This window comes from Mytilus californianus, unplaced genomic scaffold (assembly GCF_021869535.1).
Source record: "Mytilus californianus isolate M0D057914Y unplaced genomic scaffold, xbMytCali1.0.p SCAF_3, whole genome shotgun sequence".
Lineage (NCBI taxonomy): Eukaryota > Metazoa > Mollusca > Bivalvia > Mytilida > Mytilidae > Mytilus > Mytilus californianus.
In genome coordinates, this window is record NW_026262679.1 from 14,307,953 (window position 1) to 14,322,628 (window position 14,676).

The 14,676-nt window shown below is 34.5% G+C and overlaps 1 protein-coding gene across 1 annotated transcript; it reads right to left on the reverse strand.

Moving 5' to 3' along the window:
* Positions 1-10,340: 10,340 nt before the first annotated feature.
* LOC127733969 (uncharacterized) lies at positions 10,341-11,967 on the reverse strand. Its single transcript, XM_052243458.1, has one exon. The coding sequence runs from the start codon at positions 11,522-11,524 to the stop codon at positions 10,385-10,387; it is 1,140 nt and encodes a 379-aa protein (XP_052099418.1). The 5' UTR covers positions 11,525-11,967; the 3' UTR covers positions 10,341-10,384.
* Positions 11,968-14,676: the final 2,709 nt, after the last annotated feature.

Below are 14,676 nucleotides of genomic sequence, written 5' to 3' on the forward strand. Positions count from 1 at the left end.
CAGCCGCAAAAAAAGAAAAAAAAATGCAGGAAAGCAATGGTTCCGTGTGGAAGTAAATGTCACACTAAACGTACCTGCCAAAATTCCATTTAAGACTTTTTCATTTTCAATTTTCATATATGTTTAATTGTCTTGTTGAATAATAATACTTAGAATCACAGAATAAAATCTGTAAAAACGGGGTAACCAATACAATTACAAATCTGTTCTTGCCGCCTATGGTTGGTTTTAGTGGGTTTATTGTGCGTCTACCTGGTTAGGTTTTGCGCACTATGTACATAGTTTCTTTTTATTTCTTTATATCATATTCTTCAGCTATCTGTCGTCTAGCTTTCATTTTTGTCCTGGGTTGCTGTCGATGTTCTTGTTCTACATTTGGAGTAGGCGGACGCTTTCCAATTAGTGTGTGGTCGTTGTCTGGAGGAAATCTACGTGTGAAGATTGGGTCATCTACGTCAAAGGGAACTGAGCATTGAGTTGTATCATCACTGTACCGTATTTGAATACATTTCTTGTCTGGTATATACGGACTGTCTATTAGGTTCACGCTTTCTTTACTGAGGTTCTTCTTGTACTTCGTTGGTGTAATGTCATAAACACCTTGAATATCTTCTTCACATTGCGTAAATTGTGTCCTGGTTGGTCGAACTTTCTTATGGTGATAACTGGTGCTTCTGGTGCTGTTGCTTGTATAGCGGAGTCTACCATTGCTATGGTTGTTGTTGCAGTACTGGCTTTAGAGGAGCTTACAGCAGTTGAGTTACGTTTCTCCTTCCACTGGGCAAGGCGCTGAGCATTTCTTTTCCTGGTGGAGGGTGAAAGTCTCTTCTTTTTCAGGGCCGTGTTGGGTTGTGTCCCTTTCTTTGCAGCGGGTTCCTCAATGTGATTCCATGTCAGTTTGACTGTGACTGTGTTGGCATTGACTTTCAAATCCCATGTCAATGTCTTCCTCTCTAGCTCTATGCCATTAAGCAACTTGGATAAATCAGCTGGAAATTCCATTGTTGATCTTGAGTTGCAATGCGTTCACGGGGCGATGTTCACTGTTCAGTCAATCGTGAATCTATGTCTTGCCGCCTATGTATATGCTAGACATCTGATATACTCAGCCCTGGCAATTTCACCTCTTCTATATTGCTGTATTGCCCAACAACGAAGTCCATTTTCTCATTCTCTGGCTTCCGTACAGCGGAGGGCATTTCAATTGCTCTCATTTTGACATAAGTTGTGGCCTGGATTTTTTTATGACCATCATAAAGAGATATATGTTCGGATGGTGTGAATAGAATTGTTCATTGTAAGGTATATAGTACATTTAAATAAGAAGATGCGGTATGAGTGCCAATGAGACAACTCTCCATCCAAGTAACAATGTATAAAAAGTTAAACAGTTATAGGTCAAAGTACGGCCTTCAACACGGAGCAAAAGCTCACACCGAACAGTAATTAAACTATAAAGGGACCCAAAATAACCAGTGTAACACAATTCAAACAGAAAAACCAACGGTCTAATCTATTTACAAAACGAGAAACGAGAAACATATATGAAACATACCAACAAAAGACAACCACTGAACAACAGGTTCCTGACTTACATGTACATGTATTTCGGCTCACCTGTGTTTAAATTAATTAGCAATTATAAAATCGGTGGTAATGAAAAAATATAATCGGCGCAAATGAAAAAACCAAATCGGCGCAAATGAAAGATTGAAAATTTATAAAATCGGCGCAAATGTCATACGCCCATAATTTACAGTCCACACACAACTGCCATTTAGCTAAATTTGACTTTCTTAAGTTTTTCTGTCCAGTATTTAGGAGCTTGTACCTTTGCATATGCAGGTGATATATAAGTGTTCTATAAGCAGGTTCAACATGCAAGCTAATAAAGTTAAGTAAATCACTAGTTTGATTGCAAGCATATAATTTCATAATGTAGTATGGGTTAATTATCACATGGTTGTGTTTATATCTAAACTAATGTTAAATAGTTCAACCTTTCTAAGACATTGCTCACGTATCACTTTTAAAAGGTTTTCTCTCTCTGGTTCTAGATTAATACAAGAGATAAGAAAGATCCATTCCGGTCGTTGGTCCATAAATTAATTAATTAGTTTAAACCGCTTTTAACAGGAACATTTCAACACAATTTTACGAAAAATCGAGGCGAAAGACATTTGATTTTTCTTTTATCTTTTGATAGATGTGTGTAAAAAAAGGTCAGAAAATGTATCAATCAACGGCATTGGAATTCTAGTTGGGATCAAATTTTGCGAAACATTGACACATTCACCCCATTTTAGCACTATGTATGGCAAATAAATGAGGATTGTTGCCAAGGATACACCAACAATCTATGAAATTTAATCATTTTCAGCATTGAAGAAGATTCTTATTATAGAAAATGTGCACAAATATGACCCAAACATTAAGCTTTAAACTATTAAAAACATGGAAAAGAGGATGGCTAACATTTATTAGGGAAAATTTCTCCCAAATATCGCTAACTGTGTATTGCTACCATAAGCATTAAGCAATACGTCTCCTATAGTTGGTACATGGAATTATTGTAAGGTGTAAATCTCAAAATTAAACTGACAAGTGGCATCTGCCATTGACCTTATTTTCACGGTTCAGTGATCAAAATTATTTTTTATTGTTTTGGTTTATTTCTCGTATCAGGGACCTATATTAACTGCTCGTATTCTGAAAGTATTCAGTGAATTACATTTAATACATGGAATTGTTGTTAGGTGTACATGTCTGTCTTGAAGTATTAATCTGACCTTGACCTCATTTTCAAGGTTCACTGGTCAATGCTATTCTTTTCTTTTTTTTTAAAACAATATCTATTTGAATAATAAATTTCTTGTTTGGTATGTTTTTCAGATACTATAAAGGAATAGGTGAACTATTCTTGGTTTATGGAATGATTATAGTCTCTGATTTGGGCAGTTTTTTTAGATACTATAGGATAGTATATATATTTGTTGTTAGAATAATTGTAAGATATATATGTCTGTCTGTCAGGTGTCATCTGACCTTAACCTCATTTTCATGGTTGGTCAATGTTAAATTTTAAAGTTGTCAATTTTTTCAAATATATTTGTTCTATAAGTGATAAGTCATGTATATCCTGTGTATTACATGTATGTTGTACACATCTGTCTGGAATGTTTCATCTTACCTTGACCTCATGAGATACTTTTAGCAATAGGCTAACTGAATTTGGTGTTTGGAATGATAGTTGGGCCTACATGTCTGTGTGAAAGGTTTTTTCACCTTGGAAGCTTTGATCATTTAAATGTTAAATAAATGTAATGCTTGATGAACAACTTATTTTTTTTTACAAATCTTGGTATAAAATGGCATTAATGAGACCGGAAATATAAATTTGTAAACTGGAAGTAGTAGAATATCTCCCCTATTTTACATACAAGTCCTTGCAAATCATAATTTCGGAATCAGGATAAAATTATCTTTTAAGATCCTTTTTTACCAGAAGTGGCCATTTTATTGCCCTTTCAAGTTAAAATGCATAGAAACAATAAATATTTGGGATGAGGGTACGATTAACCATTTCTTGACCCCTTCTTTACCCTTTTTAAATATTTAAAAATTTTCTTATCATAAATCCTCAATCTATAAGTGTTCTCTGAACAATTGGTTTTATCGTTATAAGGTCTTTCTACCTTTCTGTGAAAATCCAATGTACCTTTTGATATTCTTCTGATTATTATTATCTCATTTCGCCCAAAAGACCTTGTTTCTTATGCAAGTTGTCGCTTTGATTTTTGTATATGATATTGTTTAGTTTATGCGCTTTGACCATTGACCCTGTAAGACTTTCTACTTTCTTCCCAATCGCTGTTTTGCTTGTAGAATTATCTACTCAGTTCAAAGCTATCCGCAGACTCCATATGAGAGCCATTTCCCCCCTTTGAATTTGGAAATCATCAACTTTGAGAGATAGAGACCATGTGGGTATTTTGATTTGAGATCTTTACTATGAATATTGAGGTCAATGCCAATGGTCAAAGTCATATTCTAAATTTTGTTTTTTTAAGAGGAATATTCTGCACTAAAATTAAAAAAAACAAGATTCATCTGACAAAAAGTCAGAAACTGAGGCTGTTAGAAGTTATCACTTATGCAGAATGTTTTATTTTGTCTAATTATTAAAGATTTATTTTTGTTAATTATTGCTGCTTTATGCATTATCTGTGTTAAAATGGGTATTGAAGGACAATATAACACGTGAAAACAGACTTCTGATTATTTTTGCTATATTGATCATGTAGAACTTGACATAGACAATTATAGACAATATTTTTTTAGCACAAACGCAATATTTTCATGTTTTAATATTTATCAATTGAGCCTTTTTACCAATAAGTTATTGTTATAATTGCGTTTGTGCTAATAAAATATTGTCTGTCTATTGTCTATATCAAGTACTACTGTATGTCAATATGGCAAAAATACTCAGAAGTCTGTTTTCACGAGTTTTAAATTTACTGTTTGAAAATTATGAATTATTCGAAATACTAAGGATTTTCTACCTCCAGTCACACATTACCGTAGCTTTATTTGGCATAACCTTTTGGAATTTTTAGTCCTCAATGCTCTTCAATTTTGAACCTTCTTTGGCCTTACAATTATTTGGATTCGAGCGTCACTGATGAGTCTTTTATAGTCGAAACGCGCGTCTGGCGTGATACAAATTATAAACCTGGTACCTTTGATATGTATTTACATTGAATACCAATTTTTTACAGAGATTTTTCATTAAGTAGCAATAATAAACAACAATAATGAATCTTTTTTTTAATACTTAGACCCCAAAATAAGCTTATACAATAGATGTAAAGACGTATTTTGTTTAAATATAGATTTTGAAATATTGGTATAAAACGACCTTTTATGAGACCGGAATATCATTTTGTAAACCGGAAATGGTAGATTATCTAATTTTTTCCATATAAAAGTCAATACATAGCATAAACCAAATCTTGAAAAGGGTCAACCGGAAATGACCTTGACAAAAGCGAAAAAATGCATTTTTGCTCAGGCCCAAGGAGGGTCTGAGTACTCTATTACGATGCTAGTTCTGGTTTGCAAAGGATAATCATTTAAACTTATTATTTTCAAAGTGACAAATAACAGTGTAAAAACAGTTTTTTGTGTTAATAAAAAATCGTCTTGCTAAAGAAAAAATTTTAGTCGAAATTTGTAAAGATTTTGCATCAGGCATTAATATTGAGTAAAAAAAGCCATCGCTCATTGATATAGAAGTGAAAAGGAGACTAACCGGAATTAAAATAATCTACGATCTTCATAACGTTTAAAACATTTTTTTGTTAATGTAATCAAAATCATTCAATCAAACAGGATTAACCGGTACCCTAGCAAATTGCAGCAAACCAGGAACCCATGGTAAAACAGCATCATTACCCATTCAGATCAATCACACAAAGAACCTTTAAAAGTGTGTCAATTGCCTGACACATCCAATATATAAGGGGGGGTGGAACTTCATGTTTTGATTTTGATCAATTGAACCTTTACCAATTGTTATAATTGCGTCTGGGCTGATAAACTATTGTCTAGTTCTACATAGTCAATAAGGGCAAAAATCATCAGAAGTCTGTTCTCTCGAGTAATATTGACCTTGGATATCCACTTTAATCACAGATATTTCATAAAGCAACAAATTAAACAACTGTTACATATTGAATAAATCGTAAATAATTAAACCAAAAAATAACCATTCTGCATTAGTTATAACTACTAACAGCCTTATTTTCTGACTTTTTGTCAGATGAATCTTGTTTTTTTTTTTTGAATGTTGGTATTCAATGGCCGGAAGTATCATGTTGTAAACTGGCAGTTGTAAAATAACTCCAATATTTTATATTTTACCAAAAAGTACCTACAAACCATTTATTGCCGAAATCAGTATATCTTTCAAGTTAAACAGGAAGTAAAAAAATTCAAACCGAAAGTGGCTTTTCTTTTGCCTTATTTATATTGGGAATCGAGGTAAGATAAAAAATCTTTTGAGCCCTTCATTAACTTGTTTAATAGTTTTATTTTTCTTTTCATCAATCATCAATCTCTTCAATTGTTCCCCTTACAATTGTCTCTTATTTTTACATGGTTTTCTTTCGTACAATGGTTACTCAGTGCGACATACTTTCTTGACTTTCAATTGTACAATTGAAAAGAGTTTTAATGTCCCACCCATGATAGTGGAGGGTCTGTGCGTTCGTCCGTCCCGGATCAGGTTAAAGTTTTTTTTATCAAGGTAGTCTTTGATGGAGTAGAATTCCGATCAACTTGAAGCTTAATACAAAATTCACTCAAAATGAAATATGTATATCAAAATGTACTACTTTCTCTGACTGTTTATGACGTCTTTACACTAAATCCATTGGTTGTTGGATGTGTAATGATTGATAATTTAGTATTAGATGCACGTTTTTTTTTTAATATTTAGTTATTGGCTTTGAACTAGATGTCAGTAACTGCGAGTATTCTCAGATCTGTACTAATAGTCTTTTTATTGTTGGGATGTATATATAAGTGCTGAGCCACTTTCACTCTGTTTTTGTTAGAAGTATTTCTATTTGTATACATCTGATCAGTTCAGCCTTTTTCGACTAATTTTTTTAGTTCGTTCCTATGTTGTACTGTTACACCACTGTCCCGGGTTAGAGGGAGGGTTGGGATCCCGCTAACATGTTTAACTCCGCCACATTATTTATGTATGTGCCTGTCCCAAGTCAGGAGCCTGTAATTCAGTGGTTGTTGTTTGTTGCTGTGTTACATATTTGTTTTCGTTCATTTATTTGTGCCTTAATAAGACCGTTAGTTTTTTCGTTTAAATTGTTTTACATTTGTCATTCTATGGTCTTTTAGAGCTGATTATGCGGTATGGGCTTTGCTCATTGTTGGAGGCCGTTCGGTGACCTATAGTTGTTAATTTCTGTGTCATTTGGTCTTTCGTGAAGAGTTGTCTCATTGGCAATTACACCACATCTTCTTTTTTATACTTGAAGGTTATGGTTATATGCAAGACATTTTTACCACAGGATATTTCCTATCAGTAACATCAGACATACACGGTTAAAATTAAAGTACGTTCCTAATGATTAATACAAGGTAAAACAGTTATTTTGAGCTATACCATATGAATATGAGTTTTCTGCAACGTGTATGCATACAATATGACATATTCAAAAGGTCCACATCAAAAGTAACTATCAACTACTGGATCACTGTAAACTTTAAATGTACTCTATATGTTTTTTTCTTATAAAAAATAACACTTTTTTTGGCACAGATACATAATTAGGTTACCTCAAGCTCTGATCAGCTAACATAAGTACAGGCTTTAAACAAACTTATAATTAAAGGTTATCTTAATAGTATTGTAATAAGATCTTTGAATAAGGTTTTTCATTGGCACTAACATCGACTTTGTCATCAACAAATTAAAACGTACCTGTATCTTTGCATTGCACATGGTCATGTTTATCTCTGACTGTTTATGACGTCTTTACACTAAATCCATTGGTTGTTGGATGTGTGAGGATTGATAATTTAGTTTAAGATGCATGATTTTTTTATTAGTTGTTTTTGGCTTTGAACTAGCTGTCAGTAACTGCGAGTACTCTCAGATCGGTATTAATAGTCTTTTTGTTGTTGGGATGTATAAGTGCTGAGCCACTCTGTTTTTGTTAGATGTATTTCTATCCATCTGATGAGTTAAGCCTTTTTCAACTGATTTTTATAGTTCGTTCCTATATGTTGTACTGTTACACCACTGTCCAAGGTTAGTGGGAGGGTTGCGATCCCGCTACCTGGTTTAACCCCGCCACATTATTTATATATGTGCCTGTCCCAAGTCAGGAGCATGTAATTCAGTGGTTGTCGTTTGTTGCTGTGTTACATATTTGTTTTACGTTCATTTATTTGTACATTAATTTGGCCGTTAGTTTTCTCGTTTGAATTGTTTTACATTTGTTATTTCGGGGCCTTTTATAGCTGACTATGCGGTATAGTTGTTAATTTCTGTGTCATTTAATTTGGTCTCTTGTTTAGAGTTGTCTCATTGGCAATTACATCAAATCTTCTTTTTTATAAATACGTATTTTTCATTTCGAATGATTTTGGATTGTATAAGTTTTCATCTACGTTCCATTCCTACTTAGTGAATGATCATTTAAACATAGCTTGTTATATTGACACTCAGACCACATATTTTATTGTTACTTATAACATCTATGTTATAAAGGCATCTTCGTTTAATGTGTCATGGATCTAACTTATTTGTTTAGTGTAAGCATGAATGTGTTTGTTTTTGTGCAGATTTGGCGAATAAAGCCATTATCAATTATTTTTTTCTAGTGTTTTTTATGTCGTAATGTTACGCTACAGTGTCAGGTTAGGATGGAGGTCGATGCCTGTTAGAACGTTTATACCCGCTGCATTTTATTTGAGCCTGTCCTAAGTCAGGGAGGAGCCTGTTGTTCAGTTGTTGTCGTCTGTTGGTGTAGTTTATATGTGTTTTCGTTTCTCGTTTTGCATATAAATAAGACCGTTGGTTTTCCCGGTTTGCGTTGTTTTACACTGGTCTATTTTGGCCCTCTTCTTCTTCTATCGTTAATCAGCAAAGGCAAAATACCATCACGCTGATGCTTTGTCATCAAGTGCATGCAGGTGCTGTACAAAATGTGATTAACAAAAAAAAACTATATACACCCTGGATGTAACTCTATATGTTGCCGTTCGCTGTAAGACATGCCTCCGTATTGACGTCCCAAAGTTTTCCTGTATATGTTAAATTTATCTACATTGTGACATGGATGGAGAGTTTCCCATTGGCGTTCATAACACATCTTCTAGTTTATTTTAGTTACCTCTGGTCATCTAACAGAAATAATGACAGAGGTTACCTCTGGTCGTCTTAAAGAGGAAATGATACTGGTTACCTTTGATCACCTTACAGATAAATGAAATTGGTTACCTCTGGTAATCTTTTAGGGGAATTGACCCTGGTTACCTCTGGTCACCTAACATAGATATTGATTACCTCTGGTCACTTTACAGAGATATTTATATTGGTTACCTCTGGTCACCTTACACTGACATTAGTTACCTCTGGTCACCTAATATATATATTGACATTGGTCACCTCTGTTGGGTAACTTTTGTTTCAGATAATAATACTTTTTTTTCTGAATTTAGCTAAGTCTTGCCACATGGAAATTTCACACGCGAATTTATTGCATATTAGAAAAAGAAACCTTCATGGGCTGGGTGTCATGGTTTATTTTTTCTACTTTACACGCATGATTATCCAGGGTGTCTCATGTTTAAAGAAGCACCATACATATTTAGCAATTGTGGACAGAGACCAGCGTGGATAGACCACAATCGTGTCTTGATCTGGGTCACTGCATGTAAAACAATTTTTAAACAAATTATGATTAAACTCTTCCAAAGAGGCCAAAACTTTTGAAAAACAATTTTCCTTGAAAGTACAATGTGGTTATAAATTTCAAACTATCGGGGGGAAAGGGGGGAAAAGGCGATCACTCGCGAATCCCGCTCGTGCCGATCCACTCGACTCCAATCTTAATTGACTAGGATTATCAAGTTTCTATCGAAAGTCGGTGGTTTTCTCCGGGCACTCCGGTTTCCTCCACCAATAAAACCTGACCGCCACGAAAAAGTCTATAAGTGGTGCTTAAAAGAGGCGTTAAAACACCAAAAAATTAAATCAAACTATCGGGCACAGAAAGTGGCAGCACATATGAACTAAAATTTTCTTAGACATTACAACTCGAAATTATCAAGCTCAAGACCAAAAATAAAACCGGCCCTTTCATAGAAGTCAATAAAATCTTCCCCTTGTACACACAAACAAATCCTTGTATAGACTGAGGTTAAATATCAAACTACCAAAAAAAGAACTCTCTACGCCATTGAGCTTAGATTCGTTAATATTTATGTAGGTCACAACGAGGCAAACGTTTTTATTTCTTTTTATCCTTAGATTTGTGTTTAGGTCGAAAAGTCGGTATGATTTGAAATGTTTTAAACTATATCTTTAAAGAATTGGTCCTAATCTAAATGATGCATGGAACTATAAACGCGTTCTTGTATATATATATATATAAAAGGTTTGCATGCAATAAGTGTGAAGAATTTTCTCCCTATCGGCGCTAGAATTTACTTAGGGTGTGCTTAGCAGACAAAGAAGGACACAAAATTGGGGGTTGGACGGACTGACGGACAACAGAGTTTCTAAGCACTCGAACACTTCTTGAATGATTTTGTTAATGAGAGGCTTTATATACAGGTATATCTCATTTTAATAAATTTCATTTAACAAGTGTATTAAAGAACGGTACATAATCAAAGCATTTTGTATTGTGGTAAATTCTGGGAATTCAATTCTGTTAGTGTCGGTTGCCAGTTCAACCAAATTAAGAAACTCTTCAGAACACCCTTTCATCTGCACTGTTTCCGTATACACCTCTGAAATCCTATCTATGCTTATGTTGCTACACGGTAAGGGGTAAGAATAATCAATTGCATCATACAACAATGGTTGATGGAACAAAACATCTGGAATTCCAGTAACTCCCTCTTGGTTTCTTTGCGAACGGATTCTATGAGAATTCCAGTATTCTGTAAACATATTCAACCGAGTTTGGATAATATCTAAAAAACAAAATCTAATACATTCAAGATGAATAGGAATTGCATTGTTTAACAACCCATCGTCTATGAGATCATGGAAGAAATTTCTCCAAAATTGGGTAAAATACGTTTTCAAAAAACTCCAAAGCATTTCTATCCGTTGGTTGGCGGTTGATCGTCCAACAGAAAAACTATTACTCCCAGACATATGATCTCCATGCGAAGAACGAAGAGCCATATGAATGTCTCGAATAACAACATTTTCGGTTCCGGCATCACATCGAACTACCCGCGGCACTCCTTTCAATTCTTTGATGTAGTCGATATAAAAGCGAGCTACAACACGCGGGTTTTTGTTGGAAGGCATCGCTTTGAGCCAAAGTATCTTTCTTGAAAATCCATCAACAGCACCATGAATGCTTATCCCAAAAGGTTTTAATTTATCGTACCCGTCAATATGAGTTGTGAAGCTCGGACCTTTACTACAATATCTCCTCCTCCTCAATCGATGGGATGAACGCAATGACACGCCTTCAGGGTCCAACACCCCTAGCATAAGTCTCACTGCTTTTTGTGTAACCCGAATACCACACTGCACGTTCAAAAGTTTCCACAATGACCTATACCATAGATTGGAATATCCTTCTCTCAGCAAATGTTTCATCTGCCGATAAATGTCCATTCCGCTATTTGACGCACGATTCCTCTTTAAGCCTAATTTCTTTGTTGTTCTGTAAAATGTTCTTCTACTGATAACAATGCCATGCAAGAAGGTAAGAAATCCTAAAATTTCGTGAGCAGTATACATTTTTTTAAAGTAATACTCAATGATTTCTTCGACGGTTGCGTGTTGAGGTACACCAGGAAATACAGCTACCTAAAAGTATAAAAAAAACATTGAAGCTTTACAATGCTCTCAATTACAGTCCGATTGTATATCTATTTCCATTTGCTTGTTGAAATTTTCTTTTTACTTCCTTTATTGTTTTGCTATACATGTTTTGTTTATTTTGTGCTGCTTTTACTATCAATGAGTCTCCTGTGGTCACATGATCGGACTAATAAAAAACGCAAGGTTAATTTATTTTTTTCAAATTAAAAGGTAGTTTCGTATATTAGTAAAACGTAAATAATTATCAAATTGGAGTTATTCCCAAATTCACTAGACATAAAGCAAGTCCAGTAAAAAAAATGTTGTTCCAGTTAAGTTGTAGCCAGTAGAATTTAAATAATTTTGTGCAAATCGTATGTGTAAATTTCCTGTATAACAGAATCTGGTTTGATAAAGAAAAAATGATTTACTGAACCAAAAGTCATGGTGATATCTGAAATCCTGGGAACCACTGAATTGATAAAGGTACCTGAACAGGCTTGTTTTTTTTTGTTTGTTTTTTTTTACTCAAGACGCGCGTTTCGTCTTTACAAGGTTCATCAATGACGCTAGCGCTGGAATCAAAAAAGCTGTGAGGCCAAATAAAGTACAAAGTTTAAGAGCATTGAAAAGTTCCGAAAAGTTTGGCCAAATACGGCTTAGGAAAATCTGTGTTTGGAGGTATACATTTCTTAGTATTTCAAATAGTTCAAAAGTTGTTAACACAGGAAATCTATATAAATACAAAAATAACATAGTTAAAAACTAGTCAAACAGCACGAAATATTGCTTTCAATAGTATGAAGTAATGCCCCAGTATCTCATTTAAACATACAGCCCCAATTTCGTGAAAATTAAGGTTGGGCATAATAAGGACATCGCAAGACAGAACATATCCTCGCCATGTTTTTATATTAAAGAAATATTTTATATCCAACTGTGACCTTGAACTTTCAATTTTAACCTTGAAAATCAAATGGCAGCTAGATCTAGATGTTTCAAAGGACTATAAAAATTAACTCTAATAAAAGTCTGGTAAGTATCCCTCAAAGCGATGTTGTCACTAAAGTGTTCACAAGATATTTGAGCCCACAATAGTTATTTCAATGTAATCTTGACCATTGACCTTAATAATCAATAATCAATAGTTGATAAAGTGTAGGGTAACAACAAGTTTCTAGATCTTGATGCAGACTAACTACGTACTAAAATTTGGTTAAAACCCGTTAAACCATGCTGACTCAGAAGTGTTCACAAGAATAATACTAACAGATGGTAGCGTTGCAATTTCACATATATATAGCAACTTCGGAAACGAGGCCATGCTAAACAATACACCTTTTCGCTAATATGTCCGCCATTTCTGGACACCACACAGGTTCCCCACAAAAGTTTGACGTCACAAGTGATTGTAGTTTGACGTCAATAGTTCCAGTGACGCAAATTCTGTGGTCAAGTGTCGCAGATTCTCAAATAGCGAAAAGGTCTATTTATAGAAATACGATGATTCAAATTTGAAGTTTGAAGATAGAGCCATTTGATGGTCACTCAATTAGTTTTCAATGTACAATAAAATATATTAAATTCATTGGTAGATTATGGGTCACTCAGGGTGTTAACCCCCCTTCTTTTTTTTGAAAATGTTGAATAGAGAAAATACGCGCTGAAGCTCGCTCAAACGGTCGTTCTCTTAACAAAGCAAGGCCCATATTCATTAAGGAACTGACACTGATCATATTGTCATACATATAAACTAACTTAAGAGAGGGTAATCTTTTGTTCAACATCTGGAGCGAAGATGTTATTTTCCCTATCAATACCGATGTCTTAAAAAGTTCTCATTTGAATGAATTCAATCTAAAAGTTCTTATAGCATTTATTGAACATTCCAAGCATACTATAAGCATTATTAATTTTAGATAAGAACAGAAATATTTTATACGCACCTCCGCCATTGCTTCTCCAGTTTGATAATGAAAAGGGCGCCAAACATTGCATTGAGGCGAGTTACGGAACTTGTGTTCGTGTTTTTGGCTAAACAAACTCGAGTTCTACAACTCGTAATCGGGTTATAAAAACACACAAACTGGCAAAGAAAAACTCGCATAACGCGATCGAAATGAGTAACACGAGTTTGATATCGCACGAAGTTAAAAAAACAAACTCGTAACGTGTAATATATAACTTGTAATACTGCGTTGTAAGACACTAACGTGCGATTTTATAAGTCGGGTTGTTGAGAAGTAAGTCAGCAACTCGTTATATTTAACTCGTGAAACGGAGAAAATAACTCACAAAGACACGGCACATATACGCTTCCGTAGATAAGGGTCATTCAAAAAAATTAATTTATGTCGTAATTACGACAAAGTATGTCGTAATAACGACATCGCTATGTCGTAATAACGACATAGTATGTGGAAATAACGACATCGCTATGTCGTAATAACGACATATTATGTGAAAATAACGACATCCTTATGTCGTAATAACGACATAACGACATAAGAATGTCGTTATAACGACATCTATATCGTAATTACGACATCTCTATATCATCTATAACGACAACCTTAGAATTGCTACTTTGTGAGCATCGACACACTATGGGAAACAACATTTGCATCTTTATTTTAAGAACCACTTATCAGAATTGAATCAAACTTGATATACGTGTGCACTATAAGGTCCTTTTCAAGTGTTGCTTCTTAGTTACCCATTGGTTAAAACACATGACCGCCAAGGGACTTTGAAAAAATCAATGTTCAAAATCTTCTTCTCAAGATCGCTGAAATGACTGAGTTTAAACGTAGTATAAAAGAGGGACGAAAGATACCAGAGGGACAGTCAAACTCATGGATCGAAAACAAACTGACAACGCCATGGCCAAAAATAAAAAGACAAACAGACAAATAATAGTACAGATGACACAACATAGTAAACTAAAGACTAAGCAAAACGAACCCCACCAAAAACTGGGGGTGATCTCAGGTGCTCCGGAAGGGTAAGCAGATCCTGCTCCACATGTGGCACCCGTCGTGTTGCTTATGTTATTACAAATCCGGTAAATAGTCTTATTCGGTAAGTCA